Raw genomic sequence first — 19,415 nt, 5'->3', positions numbered from 1 at the left:
TCCTGTGTTTGACGTGCAATTCTTTTTTCCTTTGCAGAGCAATGAGCCCTTAGTTAGACCTTCAGCCTTTAAACCAGTAGTTCCTAAAAACTTCCATTCCATGCAGAACCTCTGCCCGCCGCAGAACAACGGCGTGGCAGAGAACAGGAAGAGCCTGAATCACACCAACAGCAATAGCCCATCCGCAGTCAAAAGCGGGCTTGACAAGACCAGCCTGAATAGGACTACAAACCAAGTGGGAGGGCTTTCTGATTCTGGCCGTAACTCTCTGACCAGCTTGCCCACTTACGGGACAGGCTACAGCCAACATGTTGGTCCCATGAGCGCTTCAACAAGTCACATCAACCGCATTGGCACAACCTATGTGGATAAGAACATTGTGGGATATAATGGGATATCTACCTCAGACAGCGGCCGGTCTTCAAGCAAGAGCACTTCTTCCTTCAATAGACTCAACCATCTTAATGAAACGATGCCTTTCCATTCGCCCTCGACAGACGACATTATCCAAGACCTGGAAGACAGGCTCTGGGAGAAGGAACAGGAGGTCCTCCAGATGAGAAGAAACCTAGACAAAAGTGAGGCTGCTATCCTCCAGGTTTTCGAGGAGAAGCAAAAGATTTGGGAGCGTGAGATGGAGGACCTCAGGCAAAATTATGCAAACAAACTGCAGCAGGTCTCCAAGAAGGCCCAAAGGGCTCAGCAAGCCTTGCAACTCCAAATTTTCAAGCTCCAGCAGGAGAAGAAGAAGCTCCAAGATGATGTGGCGCAGCTTCTCCAGCAGCGAGAAGAGCTGGAGAAAAAATTTGTGGCGTTCAAGAAAGAGCAGGCCGAGTTTCTTCCCAAGATTGAAGAAACCAAGTGGGAGGTAAGAGCCCAGCACACTTTTGGTTGCAATCGCACCATGGGACACCAGTGCCCAGGGAGGGTAAGATTCAGCCTTTGCTAATGTAGGTGTCCATCCAACACAGCACTTGAACACTAACTTCATTGGGCCAGTTTGCATGCCTAGAGCTTAAGTGCTTTGCTTTGTAGATATAGGCTGAAGCAGTAAACCATGTAGTCATACAGATGACAAACTAAAAGGCCAGACTCACAAATCTGATCTCCAGCATAGAAAAGGCTGAAAACTGTGTTGGCCAGTCAGGTTAATCAAGACATGAATAAGCAGTTGCACCAAGGATGGCTGGAAGTGTCTCCACCTTCTGGAAGTCTGCCTCCTAGGCTCTCTTTCCAGCCTCAGTCCTCTGAATTAAGTCCTAGAGCCTCCCTTTGTGCCTCATTTTTCACCACTGGGTTGACACTACTCAACTTTTGTCACTGTGACTTTGTGTGCCTGTGTTCATGAAGCATTTGAGATGCAAAGCAGTGCATTGTCATCAGGGATAATGTGGATGGCACTTCCCACTAGACCCATCTGACCTTCTATCTCTGTCAACACCTTTTACCTTGCCTTACCCTACCACCAGTAGCAGAGAGGAAGGTGGATGTGGCACAACCCCATCAGTAATGAGTGCAAGCAATTTCCTTGCCCATCACTAGATTGGGATATGGACACATGTTCTGATCACTTCCGTGCTGCTCAGGCCTGGTCCACATCTGAGTGCCCTAAACCTGAGCAACAGCCATGGTTTAAACTGGTCTTCTAGCAGTTTACAACAATATAACAAGCTGGCAGTGATGGTGAGGGTCAGGTTTGCCTACCACTTCCAGTTCTAGTGCTAGTCTACTATTAGTTCAACCGGGAGAGGTCGTGAGTTTGACTCCTAGCTCTTCCACAAATTGTTCTTCATAGCTATATGGGCTTCACATGCCTGGTTATTGGGTGAGGCCACCATGGAAGCCCACATTTTAAAGATGGGACCAGCTGAGATGGAGGGAATGGGGAAGCCACTTAGGACTACACACACCGCTGTGTGTGGGGAGCAAGGAGCTCCTCTGAATACTGCCCAGCCCTGCCAGCAACCAGGAGAGAAGGGCTGATCATTGAAAGCCCATATATCCCAGGGACTTGGGGATACAGAGGACCCACACAGGTGGCTCTACTCTTCAGTCCTTGCATCTTGCCCTGATGCTGGCTATGAATGCAGCTGATCTCCACACCTCCATGCTGCGAGCCACTTTGTCACTTTGTCCGTTCAGCCAAGTCACGTCTGGAAAGGCAAGGGCTGTAAAATCACAAAGCACCTGATTGCTGCTAAGAGATGACCCAGTGGCTTTCTGCTGTGGCACCTGCTGCTGGGCACATGAACCTGTTAACCTTGCAGCACAAAGCCAGCTTAGACAAGGTCAGGGTTGAGCTGGGGCAGCTGCAGAGGGCACGCATGCACACGAGGCAGGAACTGGAGGACTCCAGAGGTGGCATTTATCTCTGATTCCAGAAAACCCTGAATGAGAGGAGAAGGCAAGCAGGATGTTGTCCTGTGGGGCTTAGACCTACAGCTAAAAGCCTGACAGTTTGCCCTGCCGGATCCCTTGACTGCACTTTCTGTTGCAGCCTGGCTCTTACCCGGACTGCAGGTTGCGGCAAGGGGCATTTGAATCTACGGCCCTGTATTGCCGAATGGATGTGGTGCTGTCCTCCACTTCCAGAGCTGAGCTCTCGCTGGGCTATGGGCTCTGTGTTCTGACCTGCAGCTGAGCTCCAGCCCCGGACGTAGCTGCATTTCAAAACGCGATGTGTAAAGCCTAGTTTAGAGTGCTTTGGGACCGTTGATGAAGGGCAGCACTGCACGTCGGCAAGTTCTCCGCTGATTGTATAGCAAACCATCCACTCCTGACACTTGCATTTTGGTGTCCAGGCCCTTTGCAGGGTCATAGGACTGGAAGGGACCTCTTGAGGTCATCTAGTTCAGTTCCCTGTTCCAGGCAACATCATCCCTAACTAGACCATCCCAGCCACGTGTCTGTCTAACCTGCTCTTGAAAATGTCCAAGGATGGAGATTCCTCAGCTTCCCTAGGCACCTGTTCCAATGCCTGAGCACCCGAATAGTCAGAAATTTCCTCCTCATCTGCAGCCTAATTTTCCCCTGCGACAGCTTGAGGCCGTTGCTCCTAGTCCTGTCCCTTACAGCCAGAGAGAATAGCCACAGGGCAAAAGGCCAAATGCATTTTCGTTCTTCGATGACACTGCTGTTGGCATATTTAGAGCCGGGGAGAAAGCCCTCATTGATTTCAGTGGGTTTGGGATCAGGCCCTTGGATAGCATTTTAGTTTGGCTGGTTAATGCAAGACGCTCCCAGAGAATAAAGGCTCTTCTGGCCTTGTCAGCAGGACAGAGCTAGGCAAGCATCGAAGGCAGGAGTTCTCCAGCTTTTCAGACACCACTTGATAGGCTCAAGGCCCCCCTTCAGAAAAATGCTACTCATTTAGTATCATGGTACTTAGGGTCGGAAGGGACCTAAACAGATCATCAGGTCCGACCCCCCTGCCATGGGCAGGAATGGGTGCCGGGATCATATCACCCCAGCCAAATGTCTGTCCAGCCTCCTCTTGAAGACCCCCAAGGTAGGAGTGAGCACCACCTCCCTTGGGAGCCCATTCCAGAGCCTAGCAGCCCTAACTGTAAATTAAAAAATTAATTGACTACAGAAAAATAACAGAAAAATTGTTCTGTTGCAAACAACTTAGCAAGCCCACGTCAGGACAGAATTATTTTTAACACCCTGGGTTCTTCTTTGAAATCTCTGACTTTCTCTTGTGAGTCATGTTTGCCCACCTAATAGTGCTAGCATTGTGTGGCACCCCTTTGAAAGGGTCTCAAGGCACCCCAGGGTGCCGCAGCATCCTGGTTGAGAATCACTAGTCTCCCCTCCGTGACAAGGGTCTTACGCAGGTGTGAGTCCACCGATTTCTACAGGGTTTTGTGAGCATATGGCCAGCATAACTGCGGAAAGGCTCTGCCCTCGATTCATCATGCTAAGTCCCCGTGTTGTGATCTCACCGTGTCCTCTGCCTGCTCTTTCAGGTGTGCCAGAAGGCTGGTGAGATATCCCTGCTGAAGCAGCAGCTGAAGGACTCCCAAGCGGACGTGTCCCAGAAGCTGAACGAGATCGTGGGACTGCGGACGCAGCTCAAGGAAGGGAAGAACTTCCTGCGGGAGAAGGAAGAGCAGATCCTCACCCTGAAGGACTCCTACAGCTCCAAGAGCGTCAACCTGGAGATCTGCGAGAACGAGCTCCAGAGGAAGATGAACGAGGTGCAGATGCTAAGGGAAAAGCTGAACCACTGTGAACTCGAGGTCTCCGGCCTCAAGCAGACGCTGGCCACCATGGGCCACCCGGGGCCTTTCCCCCCCGAACTCAGTGAGAAGCTCCAGGACCCGCTGGCGTGCGAGAGCGACGAGGTCAAGATGAAACGCCAGAACGAGGACAGCATCAACACCCTGAAGAAGGAGGTCGAGCGGCTGCAGGCAGAGCTGAAGCTGGAGCGCCAGCAGCGAGGGCAGCAGGTGATGGACTTTGAGGAGGAGCGACGCACCTGGCAGGAGGAGAAGGAAAAGGTGATCAAGTACCAGAAGCAGCTGCAGCTCAACTACGTGGAGATGTACCAGAAAAACCAGATCCTGGAGCACAAGGTGAATGAAATGACCAGCAAGACGACCAGCTCGCCTCACAGCGAGGAGAAAAAACCCTGGACTCCCTCCCGGCTGGAGCGAATAGAGTCCACTGAGATCTGACGAGGCACCCGGACCATCACGACCATGCATGTGCAACCTACTCCAGCCAGCAGTCGTCCGAAGGATGACGTGCTCTGAGAGGTGTGAGCTTGCTTGCGACCAACCCCTCCACCCTGACTCGGTTCTTCAGTGCTCCTTAGGTAACAGACCTGTGGGTGTATGTTGTTATACTCTGACACGCATCTGTTTTTTCTAGTACAGCTTTTTCAGCCCTTTTGGAATATGCCGTGACTGTTACTTATTCACTTGCTGCCATCCTCTTTCCCCCGCCGCTCACGCCCCTTGTTTTTTGGAGGGGGGAAAAATTTGGGGGGGTTTTCATTTCTTGGTTACATTTCTTCCTCCTTTTTTTGATAAGTCTTTTCAGTAAAATTAGTTTCAAGCTGACAGGTTTTCTGTTCTTTGGGTCATTTTTTTTAGCCACATTGGCTAACGGAGCAAAGCTCTGGGGATCGCAAGAAATTTTATATCCTGTCTTGCTGATAGCCAAATCCTGGTCCCAATGAAGTCAATAGGAGTCATGCCCATTGACTTCAGTGAAACCAGACTGCTGACTGAGATCAGAAAAGCATCTCTAGCATTGCCAGAGCCCATGATGTCACTTGGGGGTTGGCATGAGCCAGCTGAGGTCAAGTGAGCCAGCGTGCCCTGGCATCCCAAGTGAGCTGAGAAGCTCTTTGGAAGTTCAGCAGTTTGACATATGCTGCATTTTCGTATCCGGCTCCTCCCCATTCCTTGGTGACAGCCAGGGCTTTGGTGATGGCCAGGTTGTAGCAAAAAAAGCACTCTGATCCTATTCTTCCTGTGCTCCTGACCTAGAAACTCGAGGGAGCACCAGAAATTCAAGCAACTTGCACTTGATTCCCAGAGAAACAAGGACTTCAGCGAAACAGCCCAACTCCTTGGATCTTTATCCAGGCTGAAGCTTTAAGAGTCTGCCCGTTGCAAGGTAGCAGGTGATGTAGGAATGATGCCAAGTGCCCTTCCTCTGGCTGTTGTTCCCAGGGCAGGGATGGCTGGTTGCAGAGGGGTGTCAGGTCAGGACTTACAGGTCTGTAGACTCGGCTGTGTTGAGGAGCACGTCAGCCTCTCAGATATGGCCCAGATATAGTGTAAATATTGCTAATGCTGTGCTATTTCATGCACTCAAGTGTGACACATAGATGGCCTAGACCCTCTTCAAAAAATTGTTTGATTCTGTGCCTAGCAGTGAGCAAGGTGGTGATTCCTGTGCGGACCCTGCTTAAAGTTAAGCACACGTGCAAAACATCTTCCTAAATTAGACCCGAGTCCCCCCTGCTGATTGGTGCCCACAGGCACCAACTCTTCTGTCTATATGCAAGAGCAGCAGTCAGCTTTGCAGTGCAGATAGATGGGGAACATAACAGGCTGGATTCCCACCTACCCGAAGACCTCTTTATGCCACTTTGGCAACAGAGAGGGGCCCTCAAGAAGGACTCAAGCTGTCCACGTGGGGTTCAGGGGGCTCAGGGCAACTGGCAGCAAGGCCTGTTGATTGCAGCTAGGCAAACCAAGGATCATTGCCTCCAGGATGTGGTGCTGGCAGCCCAGAAGCTGCTACGCAAGTGAGAGCTTTCCCAGGTGGAGGCCTGCCTATGCTCTAAAGCCAAACCGCAGGACTTGAGAAGATGAATCCAAATGGCATCTGAGAGAGGGCTTGAGGCTGCTCACTTTCCATATTTCCCCATGTCCAAGCTCCCACCACCCTGTGACAGCTCACAGTTCCCCGTCAAGCACTGAACTCCAGCTGGGACCTAGAACACCTTTATGGTGAGCTCCAGATTCAGAGGCAGGTCACTGGGAAAGGCACAGCTAGTCCAGTGAGTCTCATCCTGTTGTTTTCCAGCTGACTTTGTCCGCTGGGCATGGGACAGCAGCGATCAGAGCATCATAACAGCAGCACTGATGGGCAGCAGTGGTCCTGTCGTAGTAGAAAATGGGGGCCTGTGATTTTGTGGGCTTGGGAGCCAGTTTAAATCAGCGCCTGCTCCCCGTGAGTCGATGGCAGTCAGGGAGAAGAGAGCCAGTGCCGACTGGTGTCACCGGAGACCAGTTTCTGGTGACTAGGAGGAAGTGGATATGGTCACCTCCCAGGGGCATGATTAGGGTAAGAGTGAGCACTGTAGTGACTTCCATCTGTGGAGCCAGGATAATGTCAGCGGGGGCTTTGCTTCCCATGAAGGGCTCCATCAGGGAACATGGTGACAGCCAAGAGCTCTCCCTAGCATTGCAAGTCTGATTTCCTCCCCCCTCCACACTTGTTTTGCAGTCAGCCTCTTCTGACTGTGATCCCAGTGGGACTCCCACCACCCATCCCCGGCTGTGCAGTCCCCAGGGCTGTGTAGAGGTGTGAAGAGCTGCGCCCGGAGCACGGAGCAGACCAGGGTGGCCGTGGCGGTGGCTAGAGTCACGCCGTGGCAGCCTGACATGCTGGGTCTCACTTTTAGTGCCAGGTTGTGGGGTTGTAGATGCAACAGTCTGCGCGCTGCAGGGCACTGTATTGGCTTGGCCAGTCTGGGGGTGGCAGCCCCATGGAAGGGCCAGTTGGGGGGCATTTCTGGGTCTGTGTGAGGCTGGGCTCTGTCTTCAGTCCCTTTACTCACACCAGGCCAGTATCTCAGCTGAGGTAAATCAAAGTAGCTGCCTTGCCTTGAAGGGAGCTGGGCCAGTGTGTGCCAGCCAAAGAACCAGACACCTGCATATCCACCAAGGCCCAATACTGCACAAAGCTGAGCCCCTCAGTGCCCATCATAGTCATCTGGGGGTCGAGGCATTCAGCATCTAACGCAGAGGCCTTGACTGAGTTCAGGTCTTGAAGGACGTCCACCCAATAGGTAGGGTGAAGCCCACATCTGCGAAGCAGGAGATCTGGGTGACCTTGAGTCACTCCGCCTTTGTGTGCCTCGGTTTCCCCCACCTTGTTAGACCTCCCTCCCCCAACCTCACAGGGCCGTTGTGAGGACTCACTCATTCTGGTGCACAAAGGGCTTTGAGATCCTTGGGCACCAGGGCCAAGCACCGAGCACTTGCAGCTGTCTCTTCAAAGGAGTTCAGATCAGCTTCCCCTGGGATTCTTCAGGCCATGCTGCAGAGAGAAGTCCCAGGGAGTGGCACCCGCCCTCCGAGCAGGCTGGGCCCAGGGGCCTGGGAGCTTTTTCCATCTCCCACTACTCTGAGTGATGCTCCAGCCTGAGTGAAATCAAAGGTATGTTCCCACTGACATGGATGCCACCCCCTTATTTTAAGGGGTTGTCACATGTGGTATGCACCGCAGAGCTCACTTGGATCTGTGTTGACCTCTACGGTAAACGTCTCCCGAGTCTAGGGCACCCCGACCAGGTCTCAGAGCAGGGCAGCCACCAGTCCACCTGTAGAAAGGCCTCTCAGTGCACATCTGTCCCATGGATCGTTGCATCTCGGATCCTTTCAACGTGCAGACAGGTTTACGCACCTGATGGGGGGCACGTGCATGAAGATACCACCGAAGTACCTGAAGCGAGACCAGCCCAAAATCCAGCAGTGTTCAGGTTCTCATGAGGGCTGTGGCAGGAGCCAGGTAGCCCTGAGGATGTCAAACCTCAACCAACTGTGTGTTTCAGGTAGGGTAGTCACCTGGGTCCCAGTGACTCCACGCTTCTCCCAGGTGTGCTTCAAATGACGCCATGACCCAAATGTGTCTGAACTCTGGCAGGCCTTTCCTTTAAACACCAGCAGATCCATGACTCCAGTCCGTTCATCCCATCCAGAGCTTCCACCAAAGAGCCTTGGGCTCAATCTATAGCTTTAGGGGCCACGGACCTTCTTGAGGATAAGGGGAGCTTGGGAAGACTTTTCATCTGAAAGGAGTGGGGCCTGCAGTCTGCTCTACTGAAGCATCGCTGCCATGTGTCCTGCAGCTGCGTCCCCTCCTTGAGCTGCACTCCGCTCCAGCCAGGGTTGCGGAGACCCGTAGAGCACTTGGAGGGTGCGCTGATGGTTCAGGAGATGGTGCTTATCTTTGTGGGTCGCTGTGGAAGCAGGCTAGAGCGGTCCCGTTTGGAAGGGCGTAAGCAGAGAGCCCAATCTGCAAGGGGTCCGGGGTATTTTTTTGCAAGGGAGGCAGGAACCCAGCAAAACTCCCTTGTGACAATGGCATGAGAACTTGAGGCTGGAAGGAGTCCCCTGGGCCATAGGCCCCTTATTACAGTCCACCTTCTTAAAGCCCCCTGCCATTTCCATGGGCTGCCCTCTTCTCTGTCACTGCCTGTCCCAGACTGTGGAAAAGCATAGTGCTAAATAGGTACCTGCTTGTCCCCAGAGGTGGCTGCAGAAGGAATCGTAAGACAATTGTGCATGAAGTGCTGATTTCTTATCCTTTCAGGGGAGATCAGACCCCATCTCCTACAGGAGTCTTTCTGGCTTTTTCTTATCCTCACCTTGGTGTTCTTGCAACTTTCTTGCTTCATCCAATACGTAGGGTCGAGGTTGACAGCAGACGCCTGCGCTCATGTCGGAAACAGCATCTGTAACAAGGCCTCGCAGTCTGTGTGCATGAAGCAATAAGGGGATCCCGTGCCGGGAGAAGGGGATTCTTTGCCCGTCTCTCATCTGGATTTGCTAGGTGACCTTGGCAGGTGCTTTCACCTCTCCATGCCTCATGGGTGAAGCAGGGATACTCGTCCTTAACGTCCTCTGGATCCCGGTTGGGGATCCTTGGACCACAGCAAAGTACATGAGGTTCTCCTGGGAGTAACCTTTTTGAAGTCACTAGGTCAGACCTTTACTGGCGTGAGCAAACCTCAGTCATTAGCTCCACTCTTTTACATCAGCTGAGATGTTGGCCCAAGTGAGTTAGGCTTGTACCAAGGTAGGGAGAATCAGTCCCTTACCATCGTGGGGGTGAAGGGTCCCTTGTGATTTTTGCCCCTGTTGCTGAAAGATGACGTGCTCTTATCTGCTGGACTCCACAGCAGCAGGGGCCCAAAGGCTTTGCAAACTACCCGCAAATAACACGGCTGGTACCGTGTGCCACATGCCGCCCAGCACAGCTTTGCTTCCCCCAATCCCCTGACCGGCAGTCACACCGATCGCTGCCAACATGAATCTAGTTGCTAGCACAAAACGGTGGGGAAATCCCTGATGGTTTTCTGTGCGTGACCTGCTTATTACCCGAAGGAGGAACCGAATGGCGACTCTATGCTGCTAAGTTCTACAGAGACAAGTGTACTTGGATGTAAATAACAGCCTGGTCCTGTATATACGGTGATTAAACACACCAAGAAAATTCTGTCGATGTCTATGTTGGTGACGGATTGGGATTTACAGTAAGAGCAGAGGGCGTCTCAAAGAGCTCCGAGAGCCTGGTCCTCGAAGATGCCCAGTGCCCATTCAGTCCTGGTAGGGATAGGGGCTGCTCAGCATCTTCCAGGATCGGGTCCTCTCTGTCGTGTTGTGACGTGTCTTCGTTCTGCCCATGGATAGTCCCCCGGGGGACCTGAGGGTGCAGCCAGTGTGGAAACACTGCAGCATTGATCCGCGCCTTCCCCAAAGGCCGCTCAGACAAGGCCGGGACTTTCCTTCTCCCGGGGCCGTGGCACTCGGAAGAGATGCCCAGAAGAGGGGCTGCCTCTTAGGCATCCGGCTGCGGGTCTCTCCCCGAGGCACCGCAACGACCCGTGGTCTCGCATTGAAGTGGCACTTTAGAGTTTGTCCGAGGCGGCGGCCTCTTGACCACCGTGACCAAAGACATAGCAAGCGTGCGAGACCTCCCTCTTCTGAACCACGTCCTTTATTCTGAAGGCGAACGGGGCTGGGAGGGCGGGTGCTCCAGTGGTAAGAGTCTATTGGAGAGACAAGCATGGACCAAAAACCGGCAGTGCTCTCTCTTTTACTTGGGAAGGGTTCAAAGGCCAAATTCTTCAGCTCTGTCTGAAGCAAAATGTCTTGCTGAGTAAGGATCTGCAGGGTTTGGCCAGTGGGACTGGGCTGGGGGGGGAATGAGACAGTATAGACCAGTGGTGAGAGCTAGGGAGAGGGTGGCAGGAAGGTCTGGTCCTTTCCTCAGTGCTAGCATTGATGCATCGTGTGAACTTCACCTCTCCATGGCTACAAGTGCAAACACACAACGCATTTACGCTGGATTGCTGCCCACACCGAGCAGCTTCCTGCTGGGTGTCGAGGGAGCCTGTTTGCATTGACTGTCCGAGGCTGGACTTGGCTCGAGTTGCAGCCACGCAGCCCATAGGCTGCCGTATCTTCCTGGCCCATAGCTACTCCGACTTTACATCTCACATCCCCTCTGCATTTCCCCCTGGGAAGGCAGATCACACCCTTGTAAATGTGTCGTGTGCACACCCCAGCTGTGACACGGGGGATCTTGAAATCTTCAAGGGCACTTGGAGCCTCTCTGAGTACGGGAGCGCTGGTGTAGGACCCAAGCAGAGGACCCCGTCTAACTCTCCTGGCTCAGAGAAGGCAACCGTTTGCAAATGCTGGTTTCTTCATGGGGATCGTTGTAATCAGATCACAAGGACAGCACAGTCTAGACATGGGGAATGGCCAGCTCTGCTGCTGGAAAGGCTGGTCTGGGAGTCTTCATTTAGGTTATGCATCACCCCCTTCCCCTGCATCATATCAAGAGAAATGAAAATAAAGCCTGTAGCCTGGCTGAGCACTGGCCGGGGCAGCTTGGAGAGAGACAGCAGTGTTCTTGTGAGCTTTAAAGTTCTCGTCTTCTCAGAAGAGCTACATCAGAGATGTGATGCTCTCCTTTGCGCAGACGTGCGATGCTCTAGGATGGTGCAAGTGGAGTGGTTCTGGGCAAGACCCCGCTAGCGGCAGTGAGAGTGGGTGAAGACCCAACCTGCTGATCCAGCGTCCATCAAAGCAGGAGCCCCGATGCACAGGCGTGATCTCTCACCCTGTCCTGGCTCTTGCCCCCGGCTCCGACATCTTGCTGCGTGGCCCCTGGAGAAGCCGTTCTCCTGGGACTTCCAGCGGCAGAGGCTGTGCGTATGACAGGCCAGGCCCGCCCCAACAGACCATCGCAGGGTCTGAACGCGCTCCTGTCAGACCCAAACGGAGGCAAGGGCAGGTCCAAATTCTGGCCTGGGGTCCAAATGGGGTCAGAGCTGGGGTGTGGGGGGGTGGGACTGAGCACCACTGACCAACCCCACCGTGCTGGCCGCTACCAAGCCCACCCAAGCTCTGCGCAGCCAAGTCTTGAGCTGAGCCCCTTGCCAGGGGTGTTGATTTGCACTCACGTGGATCTTCTACATGCTGCGAACTGCCTATGATACTGGGGGGCAGCCTATGATAACAGGCCCTGCCTGCCTTTTGATGCACACTGGGGGTGAGGGGTAGGGGAACTTGCAAATAAATGCACTCAGCTTAGCTGCTCCTTTCCGTCTGGGGCTGTCCCCAAAGAGCAGCAGCGAGTCTGACCCCGTCCCCGGCTGGTAGGAACCCCCTTAACTCCATGGGCTCCCATGGAAAGCAGCACTCCAGGCCAGCTAAGGACATGCTAACCCTGTTGTCCGAGTTCACCAGCAATAAAAACCCTGCAGCTTGAGCCGTGGTGGGATGGGCCCAGGCGTTGGGTTAGTGGTAGGACTCTGCATGGGCCGTCCAGCAGCACCGGGGCCTCTGCCGAACCTGAATGCCATCTGTGCATCCTTCGTTCCCTCCCAGCCTCACCGTCCCTCTGCTCTTACTGTGAATTCAAACCAGAAGTGTTCTGAACTTGAAACTGTTCCCCCTCCCCACAACCTTTCTTGTCCCGCGTTGACTGTTAACAGTTCTCTGAACTACGTCTATGGAGACTTTGCAAAAAAACTAAAACCCTAAAAAAAAAAATACAAAAAAAAAATAAATAAATAAATAAAAATTAAAATCCACCAAAAAAAAAAAAAAGTACTTTGGAAAGAATCCATATTTAAAGTTGAGTGTATCTCCTGTCCACTGGTCCTGTTCAAACACTGTTGTATCGACTTTGCCTCTGGTCTGTGTATTTAAAGAAATTTTTAAAAATTAAAAAAAAACAAAAAAAACCCCCCATCCTGGAAGTTTTGTACAGCAAAGATATATCCATATAGAAACCGTTGTTAAACCGATAGCACATTTCACAAGCTACTCCTAATCTGTTGTCTGTCTCCATCGGGTTATAAAGATGTTAAGAGCTACTGCCTTGGGATTTTCTACCATGTGTGTATATATCTGTATAGAGGTATGTATATATATATATAAAGAAGCTCTATATGTATACGTATCTCTCTCTATCTATATCTAGAGCTGACTGTGAAGGATTTTTATTCAGGAAAAAATAAAATGGAGAAAGGCCCCTTTTAAAACCAGAACTTTGGCTTTGCACTTGTTTTTTGGTTGGGGGAAGGGGCTTCGTGGGCAGGGAATTGCCCCAAGCATCTGTCCACCAAAGACTGGGCAGCACCCAGTAACGGCTCATTAAAAGCAGCAGCCTGAGCACAAGGCTGGGTGCCAGGGACTTCTTAACTCCTTGCGTGATCCTGGCAACTTAATGGTGTTGCCTCAGTTTCCCATTTGTGAAATGGGGATGATAACATTTCCTGCCCTCCATGAGGGTGGGATGGAGGGGGCTGTGTTCATAAACAGCCTGGATATAGAATCACAGGCAATGAGGGTGGAAGGGACCTCAGGAGGTCACATCTAGTCCAACCTCCTGGTCAAAGCAGGACCAGTCCCAGCTACATCATCTCAGCCACGGCTTTGTCTAGCTGGCTCTTCACGACCTCCAAGGATGGAGAGTCCACCACCTTTCTGGGGAGCCTGTTCCAGGGCTTTATGACTGTTTATGAGACTGTTGCTGCAATGTGAATACCACAAAGCAGCGTGCATCAGCAACGTCGATTCTACAAACCCAATCCCTGACGTCAGTAGGGAAGTTCCCCGTGGGCCCAGCCACTTATTTGTGTATTAACATTTTCCTGTTGTGTTCACAGCTCGTGGGTGGAGGCTTGGGGTGAAAAAGGAGGGGGCTAGGAGGCTTTGTGGCCAGACAGAAGGGGCAAAATAGAGAGATAGCTTGATCCTAGAAGGGAGTCAGGAGGCCAACGCAGCCCTGGAGCCAGTGCAAAGAACATCTCCCAGGCTGTCCGCTGGAGAGGTGAATCGGGCACCTGCTGTGGTTATCAGTGTGCCACAGGTTTTGAATCGGCTCTGCCAGACCCAAAAGTCAGACCAAGACCTGCTGCAAGTCTTCCATCTCCCATTCTTACCAGCTTTGTGTTAGGGCCCCTAGATTTGCAGAGAGAAACCAATTGCAAACGACCAAGCTGCTGACCCTCTGTTTCCATTGTTCGAGTCCTGCACAACTTCCAGAGCAAACACACACAGCAAGAGGAGGGTTTGGAGGGGAGTGGGCTTTATTTTTAACTCAGTTTTAACAACCCAGCATGAACCATGCTAAGCAAAGCAGGTGGGGACGTGTTGAATTGGTTTCAACCTGAGCGTGTCGCTAATAAGAATTTCCTAGGTTACTGAAGGCAAAATGAAAGGATGATGGGCTTAAATGAAGAACTAAATGCAAAATGGAAATGCACAGGAGATAAGGACAGGTATAACTACCTGCTAAACATGCTTTAACTGCTGCCTAGTTCAACCTTTCCTGTTCTGGTTCCTGGTATAACTACATCATGTCTGGGCTTTTCTTACGCTGACGGGGGAAGGCCAAGGCTGAAACTTAAGCATAGCAACTAGGGTAGAGACTAGGGTGGCCATCATAGAGGACATTCTGGTTTTCTGCTACTCTGTCCTCTATTGATACGAAACCTGACGCCATTAGGTCCTCTATTTTTCTCTTCAAGAAAAGAGATGCCTTCATGTAAAGGCATCCGGTTTTGTATCAATAGAGGACAACTGGACTGTCCTCTATGATGGCCACCCTAGCTGAGACCCATCATAAAGAGTCCTGCTGAGAAGGTGACTGATGTAGACAAGCAGCCAGAGGAGCTGGCTTAGATACAGAAAAAGTTCTGCTGTCTCTCTTGTAGGCACAGTAGGAGAACCGAAATACAAAAGAATAGGTGGGAAGGATTTAACCCTTGTGGGGCTGGAAGGCAGTTCTGGGAGTGGGGAGGGATGGAGACAGGAAGGGGAAGCTCTGCCTATCCAATTCATGGCCAAAGCACCCCCCACCCCCCACCCCCAATGGCAGCTATCCCTGGCTGGCAATCTCCACTCCCTGGGAAAGGGAAAGGAGCAGAAGCCTGTGCCTCTGCCTGCCCTAGACTCCCATGCTATAGCAGGCCAGACAAGGTAGGTCCCAGGGGAAAGGGAGCTGAGCATGTATTTCCTGATCTGGGTGTGGAGGGGTAGGTCAGAGCTGCTGTGGATGGAGGGCTAATGCCCAAGAGGAGTGGGCTGATCCAGACTGTGAGCAAGGAGCACCCTCCTAGCCTGCCAGCCTGTCCCTGGGGCAGTGAAGGGGGCACTGTGATACCCACACCTTTCCAGCTGGTTCTGCCAGACCCAGAGGTCACCACAGCTCAAGACGAGGAGCCTGCCTGCACGTCTTCCCTCGCTACGATCTTTGGTAAGTGTGGACAGCCCTGCACAGCCCACGACGGGGGCGGTGCGGGGGGTAAGGCCCTGCCCTCGGTGACTAGAGCAATAACTTAGGGCTCCTCTTCAGGTCCCCTCAGCTGCTAAGAGCTGAGTAACTTTCCCCTGGAGCTCATGGGCTGCCGGTGCTGAGCTCTGTACCACTCGGCAGCATACACAGCCGCAGTGTAATACGCTTTAGAGATAATCCCCGACAGCTAGAACTGCCCCAGGGAGTGGGAGCTGGCCCCTGGCTGGGAAGCAAGTAGGCAGCACTAAAGTGCCTAAATCGAACGGGCTGGAACACCCCACCTGGGGCTTGTAACTCCCAAACACTGGGGGTTGCACGCTCCAGAGCAGATCCTGATCTCTCCAGCCTACAGCATTCGAATGCACACCCCCAGCCCCATGGTCTCCATGTTGCAGTAGCCTCACACACGTGCTATGCCCTGGGCCAGTAGCTCCAAGGACGGAGGTTGGGGGGTAAAAAGAGACGCCTTCAGCAGTGGGGGCAGCAGCAGATCTCTTATCCTTTGGATGAGTTGGCCTCTCGAGGGCAGCATCACTCATTCTCTTTCTGTCACACATGCACACAGTTCACCACAGCACATGTGCACATATACACACGCATATACCTCCAAGCAGGTCTGCTTAAGTGCAGCAGAGAAGAGATACCCACCGCTGCTAGGACAGCGAAGCAGTGGAAGAGACGCCCAGGGAAGCTGTGGACTCGCCATCACCGGAGGTGTTCAGAAATAGGCTGGACAGCCACTGGGCAAGGGTGATGTAGGCAAAACTATGGGGATTTCCTAGACTTCTGGGCTTTGCTGGTTGCCGCTTGGGGCTGGGAAGAAATTCTTCCCCTCTCTCATCCCCCAACTGCTACATGTGCCAGGGTTTTTATTAAGCTTTTCTCAGACACTTTGAGTGCTAGCTGCAACCAAGGCCGGGGATTGTGACTGAGCTGTGCCAGTGCTCCTGCTTAGATTTAGGTTCCTGGCTAGAGGGTTGCCTCCCTGCTCAGGGTCAGATTGAGAGCAATATTTGGGGTTTCACCCCATGGTCAGATTGGTACAGACTGAAGGGCAGGGTTGCCTTCCTCTGTAGCAGGGGGCCTGGCCCTCTTCCTGAGATGTCTTGAGCATTTATTAACAATATTTTCAGAAGCAGGATGTTGGCCACTGTGGTCCCCCTGCTTTACTTGTGGCAGATCTTGTTTTATTCTTGCATTGCATCAGGGTTGACTGTAGTTTTGCTCAAAGGTTAGGCAATGGATTTGTACAGGATGGTTTGGACAGGGCTGATCCTGCCTCAGGCAGGGGGTTGGACTAGATGTGACCTCTGGAGGTCCCTTCCAGCCCCACTGCTCTGTGATTCTACATTTGCACTTGCACACATATACACAAGCACATACACACACAAACATGGATGCCTGAACAACGACCGCGCGCTCAATGTCACCCAATTACCAAGTGACCCGTTCCTGCACCTCATCCATCTCCCAGCCCGCTCCTCATTGCGGTTCTTTCTGTGGTCGACGTCAGAGCGGCGCAGATTGAGACGTACAACTTCAATTCCACCCCTCTGCCCTGAGCTGCCAGGGAGGCGACTGCCAATTTTCTTGCAATCTGGGAAGCGTCGAGCCTGAAGCTGCAATCTGTATTTCAGGCCCCAACCACCACAGGAAGGCATGAACACGACTCCCATCCATCACGCTCCGTAATTAGGCTTTTCCTCTTGACACTGCTGCTGGCCAAGGCAGCAGCTGCCGGGAGCTGACTGGGGCCTGTGCAAAGCTCCTGGAAAAGGCACAACATCTGTCCAGGGCTGTTGATTTCCCCATTGGCAGCATTAGGTGCATGTTAAGCCTGGCGGTGTGGTTTCCAAAGCTCCCCCACAGCTGCCAGGAATCCCCCGTAGCCAGTGACCTAGCCCAGCCAAGCTGCCTGAAGCTACGGGACGTGGGGAGGCCTTGCTATGCAATGCAAGCGACATGCAAATGATTTCTAGGGAGCATCACATAGCACCGTGGAAGAGCACAGTACGGGATCAACCAGGCTCCCTGGCAGCCCACAGTCAAAAGTCCCATCCTGCCAGGGGCTGAGCATCCTCCACATCCATCGATAACAGGCCTTCCTGAGGCAATACCAACCCAAAGCATTCCCAAATCAGGAGTCAGGCCCCCAGATACCATGAGATTAAATCCTGCCTTAGGCTTGTCCTTTGCTTTGAGGACTATGGGCTACAGGAAAACAGGGCTGCTGGGGTGCTGGAAGCGCTGTCTGTCCAGGTGACCAACAATGTCAGTCCTTCCTTCTTCTCCCACATCTCTCTCTCTAAACGGGTATGGGTGTTCGTTCTCCCACAATAAATTTTCCTTGGAGTGATATGACCCTGGTTGTTTCCAAGATATTTGTCTCCAAGTGCAGCCATTTTTACTCTGCGAGAAAAAAAAACCTGAACCGCGGTGCACGCGTGGTTTCTCCTGGGAGAGCAGCATCTCTCCCAGGAGAAACCAAACATCTGGACATGGCTTCTGTCTCTGCCTGTTGTCTCTCGTCTTAAGCTGCACAACCTCATTGTAACATCCCCTCCAAGAGCTGGGGGGGAAATTCGTTCACTCGCTGTGCCAGATTCGTTGCTGTGACAGGTCTGGCAGCCCAGGCAGACCCCTTGCTCCTCGCTAGCAATTTAAAGCTTGCCTGGGTGCAGCCATGTGGGAGCACTCACACCCCCAGAGGGAGGGGGCTGGTTTGCCGTGGTGTTTTGGCCTCACTTCCCCATGAGTAAAGATGGGGGTGACGATGCTGAGGAGGAGCAGGGGGAGCCACGATTGTGAACGAGGGGTGGGAACAGCTGGGCATTGCCTCAGCGAAGTGCAAATCCCCCTGGAAACACCCCATGGCAGCAGCAGGCAAACAGGGAAGACTTTGGGGCACTCCGCGCTCCTTGTGGCATTATTCCTGCCAAAAGCAAATTGCTCCCTGTTGGCTGTTGAGGGCAGGGGGCTTTTCCCAGCACTCTCCAAAGCCCAGAGACCCCCCGAAGGAGGGGTGAGGAGTGTGAGTGGAAACCCACCCGCAAAGCTGATGCCGGGCAAGCGTGAGGAAGAAGTAGGAGTCAGTCCAGCTGGGCAGCCTGGTTACAGCCTCTTGCAATGCGCCACCACAGCCTGCCCAGCCTGGCAGGCCAGCACCCTCCGGAGAGGCAGGGTGGCTCCTGCCCTGGTCAGACGTGCAGATGAATGAGCGCCAGGATCTGTGATGTCACCATGTCAGCTACGACATCGCCACGATTCAAGCGAAGGCAGCGCCGTGCGCGGCAGTCTTGGGGCACGCGCAGCAAAGGTAAGGCGGGCGCTGGGCAGGGATGTCACGATGCAGAGCAGCCCCGGGGACGCCGATGTCACGCCCCAGGCACCGGGTGATGCGTAGGGGTCTGCTCCATTGGCAATTTTGCAGACTTTGCAGACACCGCACAACCGGGGATTGCCTGCAAAATTCACCCTCACAACAACGTACTAAAACATAAAACGCTGACTCCCCAGCGGGAGCCAGCGGCCCCTGGCCCGGCCTCGCAGCCAGGGGAGGGGCCGGCTGGCGGGGTGGCATGAAGGGCAGCAGACAAGATGGCGGCTGCCCCCAGCTCCCCCACCGGGTTCTCTCTGCCAATCAGCTGTAAAGGGCGGGGCCAGCAGGACACATCTGGGAAACGCCCCACAAAAATTTGTGTCACCGTGATGTCACTAGGTCCCTGCTGTGGAAAAGTGCTGCAAACGATACTCCCGTGCCTCCCGGGGCCTGTGATGTCATGATGCCCTGGGGATGATGATGTCATGCTGTTGTGTGGCTCTGAGCAGCCCTGGGGATGATGATGTCATACTGTTGTGTGGCTCTGAGCAGCCCTGGGAGTGATGATGTCATGCTGTTGTGTGAGGTTCACACTGTGGTTCTGAGCAGCCCTGGGGTGATGACGTCACGCTGCCGCGTGGGGCGTGACCCTCTGGCCCCAGTGGCAGGGGGAGGTGACGCGATGCCGCGGCGTAACCCCTCATGGCAGTGACGCCACCACCTCAGCGTGCGCCCCTCCCCTTTCCCCCCGCACAGCGGTCATCAGTGACGAGATGACGCGTGCAGGCGGGGGGGAGGGGAGTGCGCTGGC

General features: G+C 53.2%; 1 protein-coding gene across 18 annotated transcripts in view; it reads left to right on the top strand.

Annotated features, from left to right (window-relative positions):
* Nucleotides 1–10,478, top strand: part of LZTS3 (leucine zipper tumor suppressor family member 3) — a 115,421-nt gene extending 104,943 nt beyond the window's left edge. For all 18 annotated transcript variants that reach the window (XM_025200649.1, XM_025200661.1, XM_025200647.1 and 15 more), the window contains 2 exons: nucleotides 38–868; nucleotides 3,969–10,478. In XM_025200649.1, coding sequence (XP_025056434.1) covers nucleotides 38–868; nucleotides 3,969–4,679 — 1,542 coding nt within the window. In that variant the 3' untranslated portion in view covers nucleotides 4,680–10,478. The remainder of the gene's footprint in view (nucleotides 1–37; nucleotides 869–3,968) is intronic.
* The last annotated feature ends 8,937 nt before the right edge of the window (nucleotides 10,479–19,415 follow it).

This window comes from Alligator sinensis, unplaced genomic scaffold (assembly GCF_000455745.1).
Source record: "Alligator sinensis unplaced genomic scaffold, ASM45574v1 scaffold12_1, whole genome shotgun sequence".
NCBI classification, from domain to species: Eukaryota; Metazoa; Chordata; order Crocodylia; family Alligatoridae; genus Alligator; species Alligator sinensis.
This window is presented reverse-complemented; position numbering and strand designations above follow the sequence as displayed.